The following is a 5,746-nucleotide window of genomic DNA, read 5'->3' as shown; positions in this document are numbered from 1 at the left end:
TATACCCCATCTTCACAACAGATCATGTGTTAGTAGAAAAAATGGAATGTGTGAAATATAAAGAGAAGCTGATGGTTATATCAGATTTTATAAATGTTTTGGTTATTCAAAACTTTGACAATTTGTAGGGAAGGTTTCAAAAGAAATGGTCCGATTTCTATCGTTTTTATAATAGATCCTGTGTTGATAGAAATATTCAGAAATATATTAAACAATTTTTGTGGGGGAGGTACCAGAAGAAGTGGGCCGATATATTCCATCTTAACACGAGATCTTGTGTTTATAAAAGTATTTGAATGAGTGAAATTTTAAGAAAAGATTGTTACATCACATTTTATAAGAGTTAGAATTATTTAAAATGTTGTCCATTTGTGGGGGAGGTACTTGATGGAGTGCACCGATATTGTCCATTTTCGCACCTAACCTAGCACTAATGCAAATATTAGGATGTGTAAAATTGGAGCAAAATCGGATTATCCTCCTTCTTTCTTTGCAGTAACTTATTTTCTTTGAAAATTTTGCACTTTTGTGGGGGAGGTACCAGAAGGAGAGACCGATTTTGTCCCCCTCCGAACTCAATCTAAGTTTGACTATAATATTACGATGTACAAAGTTTGAACCAAATCGGATTCTCCCTTCGATAGTTAACACGCCAGCCAAACAGACAGATAAACGGATGGACATCGCTAGATCGACTCCAAATGTCCTGAAACGGATTTGGTCCAAAGAGACCAAATGAGGCACTTTCGTCCGTATCAAATGATATATACCCTCTGTAGCCATATGACTTTGGGTATAAAAATCCGTTGAAAAATACTGCTTAATTCATAAAAACCCCGAATACAGGGAGCTACCGTTATATTGGGGCCTATACGAAGATTTGGACCAGAATATGTAACTTTTGTCATAGGTCATTACGAAATTCAAATATGAATCTTGAAACAAACATAAAAATTTCGAGTGTGGGAGCTATTTGGGAGCCGTTATTTGGGAGCTATAAGAATAAGTGGATCTGCATAGGCAATTTTCCGTCACAGACAGTTATACCTATTTGGAACTTCAAATACGAAATGAATAATTCCGGTGAATAATGTCGCTAAAATCATCAAAATACCAAATATAGGGGTGTACTTTTATATGGGGCTATACGAAGACGTAGTCCTGTATAAGCAATGATCTCTCATAGGATATAGTACTCATTACGAACTTCAAATTCTCAATTTGAAACATTTCCGGTGAAAAGTCTGACACAATTTTTGAAAATTAATTGGCGACTATACCAAAATTTGGACCTATATTGACATTTCTATGCAAAGATTTTTCTTACATATTGGGATCACATGCTGATAATTTAAAGCATATTCCGGTTAGAATTGTAACTTAAACACCCAGAAAACTTAAATCTGTCGATACAGTTTTATGGGGGCTATACCAAAACGAGGACCTAGATAGCGTGATACTGGTAGGGTAGCCTCACGTCAAGGAAGTGGACGGAAGAAAACAGCAACATCAGCAGAAATAGTTCGAAAAGTAAAGAAGCGACTTCATCGAAACCGCGTCGCAGTGGCCGAAAAATGGCTCGTGAGCTGAACATATCGAAATATTCTATTCGGCAAATATTGAAAATGAGTTCGGAGTAAAGCCATTGAAATTCCAAAAAGTGCAAAAACTTACACCGCAACAGAAAGAAAATAGACTCAAAAGAGCTCAAGAGTTGCTTCGCTTAGCCGATAGTGGTGAACTGTCGTATTTGGTTTTCTCCGATGAGAAAATATTCGTTGTTCAGCAGTTTGTAAACAGAAAAAATGATCGTGTTTATCCGCCAGGGAGGTCAGCTAAAAATGTGCACCTTCGGTTGGCCACCAGAACTCAAGCGCCGGCCATGGTGATGGTGTGGGTCGCCATAACAGCCTATGGTCACTCTCCGCTGGTATTAATCGACCGTGGCATCAGAATAAATGCCGAATATTACCGCGAAAATATTCTGGAGGGTGTATTAAAGCCTTGGGCAAGCAAACATTTTGGCCGCAGACCTAAAACATTCCAACAGGACTCAGCACCATCGCACTCAGCACGCGCCACCCAAGAATGGTTACAAAATGAGGTTCCTCGCTTCATTTCCAGCGCACAATGGCCACCAAAATCTTTCGATACCAATCCGATGGACTATTGTGTCAGGAGTATTTTGGAAAGCAAGGTTGGCACTAAAAGATGCCAAAGTGTCGATCACCTCAAGCAAGCGCTTCGCCGGGAATGGACCAGAGCAACATTCGGGCGGCGTCTGACGGTTTCATTGCCCGATTAAAGGACATAATCAGTGCCAAAGATGACCGATTCGAACAAATCTAAAATTATTCTAAAATTTGATGCAATTTCCGGCATTTTTGCTTTCATTGGATAAAGTTTAAAAAAATGTAAAAATTATGGTGTTGGACTTTGTTGCAGTTTTTTTCATCTCACCCTGTAAATAGTTGCAGAATCGCACTACCGATTTTAGTAGCGTTTAATAAGATCATTTATAATCCAATTGGATATTTTAGTATTCACTCCACAGATTTTGAATGTAATATTTTCAATAACCGAAATCAATTATTCTTTTTATTTGCAAATCTTCTGCATTGTATGTTGCGAAGTATGGAAATCCAGAGCGCTATGGTTTAGAACGGAATGGCTATAAATAGAAGTCATCGCATACAAAACCTTCAACAATTTCAGGTTGATTTCATACCTAGGTGTTGATTAAAAACTTATTATTTTATTATTTTAACATATGGAAAGTGGCACAATTCTTGCACTTACCGTATGATCATCCTAATTACCTGGATCAAACGAAGTAGAGAACTCCATACTTGTATTTGAGTTCATTTCATATTTACTTCAATTTTACAAAATTCATTACAATATTAATTAATTTACATTTCATATTCTTAGTACAAATAATAAAATTATCTTATGATAACAACAAATCGAAACTTACAAACTACAAAAATAATCGCAATTATCGCACAGCGCTTCTAATTTGTTGTTCGTTGGATTAACAAAGAAATTCAATTTGTTTAAACAGGCAGTTTCGTGGGCATCGACGCGGGCCAATAACTCAGATTGCAATGACGGCAAATCCAATTGAAAATAAAAGCTAAAAAATAAAATAAAAAAAACATAAAAAGTTGTATTAGGCATTATGATTTGTATTTTCTTTGTCACGGATTTTTCTAACATTAATTTTACAACGCCAAAAATTAATTAAATTGAAGTGAAATGGAATTTTGTTTAAAATTGGTGAAATCTACAGTTAGATTCACTAAAAAAAAACTTTGAATTTTAAGACATTTATGATACTCAGTATTTAGTATGAGTGTTTTTTTTTTCTTTTGAAACTAATAGACTAGATCAAGTCTTATTTAATAAGATCATAAAAGAGGTGAATTCAGGCCTAAGTCTTATCTTGCTGTAAAGGTGTTCCGCGTGGAATCCTTCAGAAAAGAAGAAAATACTAAAATATGTATCAAACATTTCACATGTATCAAACATTTCACGAATATTTTTGTTAAATTATAAATATTTTTGAAACAAATTGAGATCAGGGGCTATGCTCGGATAATTTTTACCCTTTTTTTAACTTTAAGGTATTTTTAACCCGATTACAACAAAGTAATTTTTCCGTGGTGGAACTTCGATCCGAAAGTTCGGATATAAAAGGCGCTTTTCATCCACAATTGTGCACTTTGCAGGAAATTCTGTCGTCATATGGTGTTACTGGACTAGAAGTTAGCTCTTGGACTACCTTTTATTCATTTTTTAAATGGATCGGATTTAAGGTCTGTCGTGCAGCTGTAACGCTGAACTATATAAAGTAGCTTCATCGTTTTATCTGATCTTTGCCCAAAGTATCTGCTTAGATTTTGACGGAATTCAACCATAATTATTTTTACAAAAAATTAAGGAACAACTCTAGTTTAGTAAAAACTCTTATATTTTTTAGAAATTTTTTCCAGAGGTAGGTATTTTTATCCTGATCCCGGGAAACTATTTTTTTCTTGGGGGACGGACCCGGGACCCCAGATTTTTGACCCGAAAGTCCGGGATCAAGACCCCACCTGGACCCGGATCCACTTACCCGATATAGACAACATGGGTATCGATTGCTTTACAAAAAGAGCCAAATTTAGAAAACTTTTGTTATTCCGACGACTGCTACGCGAAATAAACACTTTTTTTTATTAAAAACATCATTTTAATGAACTGGTTAGAATCGGGTTATGCGGATGGAAAGACCCATATCTCTGGACCTGAAAAAGGTATTAGCACAAATTGTAGCATTTTGGAAAGGTAAAAGTGTCAGCATCAATTTTGTTGTCCCCCATAATGGACCCTTTTTTGACTTTTTGGGGGTTTTATAAAAAATCCGGGTCCAAAAAATCGATAATTTGACTATAACTTCCGAACCGTAACATCTTACCCCATCATGTGACCACTTGTTGGATAGGTATTTTCATAAGCTTTCCAACGATACCCATATTGTCTATATCGGGTAAGTGGATCCGGGTCTAGTCGGGGTCTTGAACCCGGACTTTCGGGTCAAAAATCTGGGGTCCCAGGTCCGTCCCCCAAGAAAAAAATAGTTTCCCGGGATCATGGTTAAAATACCTACCACTGAAAAAATTTTCGAAAAAATTGAAGAGTTTTTACTAAACTAGAGTTAAGCCAAAATTAAAAATCAAAATATCAAATCGTCTTACTTACTTGGCATTACATTTGCATCTGTAGTTGAACTGTTCATTTGTCTTGTAGGCAACTAAATTATTAATCTGACACACTGGACAAACTAATGCTTGTGACTCCGCCACTTCCAGCAAATAGTTTTGCTCATTTTCCAATTCCTGAGCAAACCATTCGTTGAATTCTTCCAATATTTCATTGTAAATTTCATTTTGTAAGTCAATATCGTGTTCCAGCTCAGCCAGTTCCTGACGCAGAATGTCATTTACGGATATCTACAGGAAACGATAAACCCATAAACCAATTTTTTACCATAAGCTTATTAACCAAAATCTTACCTTACTCAAAATTGCTTTACCATCCTCGTCTAGACGGCCTTGGCTATAGCATTGTTGACGGGCCTCCTTGGCACGAATTACACATTTCTATATTGCAAAAAAAATATATATATGGAGAATTGAAAATAGGCATGTAGGAACTTTGCTAAATACCAACCTCTCTTAATATATCCCTAAGTTTGGCTGCTCCATAACGATGTAATTTGGCTGCATTTTTAGATTTTAGTTTCTGTTCAACAGATGTATTGTACACGGGATTTGAGGGGCATTCCAAAGACATTTTGTTTTCTTACTTTTTTTTCTTTTATTCTATTTTGAAAATATAACAAAATTTCCAGAATTTCTTGTTGGAAGGCGCGTACAAAAATCGTTTACGGCACAAATTCCCAACAGCTGTTTTAAATGTTAATAAGGCGGCACCGAATTAGTGAAGGAGCTAATGTTGATTACGTTACGTAGACATATGGTTAAGTGTAGAGCGTATGGCGTATGATAAGGGGTAAATTATGAATTAATATTATTTAACTTCCAAGAGGTATACCGTGGTGGAAATAAGAAGGTAAAGTCATGTAATCATTTGTCTACAATTTTATCAAATTCATACATTCGACAACATCTCATTGTCAAAATCTATATTCATGAATCCATTGTACAGGGTGAGATGAAAAAACTGCAAACAACTTCAGACT

General features: G+C 35.8%; 1 protein-coding gene across 1 annotated transcript; it reads right to left on the bottom strand.

Annotated features, from left to right (window-relative positions):
- Positions 1-2,835: 2,835 nt before the first annotated feature.
- Positions 2,836-5,444, bottom strand: LOC101896262 (RIP-like protein). The gene is made up of 4 exons (XM_005191713.4): positions 5,215-5,444; positions 5,058-5,144; positions 4,744-4,994; positions 2,836-3,136 (listed from the first exon to the last, which is right to left on the bottom strand). The coding sequence occupies exons 1-4, from the start codon at positions 5,335-5,337 to the stop codon at positions 2,974-2,976; spliced, it is 624 nt and encodes a 207-aa protein (XP_005191770.1). The 5' UTR covers positions 5,338-5,444; the 3' UTR covers positions 2,836-2,973.
- Between the last annotated feature and the right edge of the window lie 302 nt (positions 5,445-5,746).

Source organism: Musca domestica, unplaced genomic scaffold (genome assembly GCF_030504385.1).
Source record: "Musca domestica strain aabys unplaced genomic scaffold, Musca_domestica.polishedcontigs.V.1.1 7, whole genome shotgun sequence".
NCBI classification, from domain to species: domain Eukaryota; kingdom Metazoa; phylum Arthropoda; class Insecta; order Diptera; family Muscidae; genus Musca; species Musca domestica.
The sequence above is the reverse complement of the archived record's forward strand: the minus strand, read 5'-3'. Positions and strand labels throughout refer to the sequence as shown.

Excerpts from the sequence above, each read along its gene's own strand:
- LOC101896262 (XM_005191713.4), bottom strand. The coding sequence starts at position 5,337 with ATGTCTTTGGAATGCCCCTCAAATCCCGTGTACAATACATCTGTTGAA. Across the intron at positions 5,145-5,214 it reads TTAGGGATATATTAAGAGAG|AAATGTGTAATTCGTGCCAA; the intron begins GTTGGTATTTAG and ends TTTGCAATATAG. Across the intron at positions 3,137-4,743 it reads AGATGCAAATGTAATGCCAA|CTTTTATTTTCAATTGGATT; the intron begins GTAAGTAAGACG and ends TTTATTTTTTAG.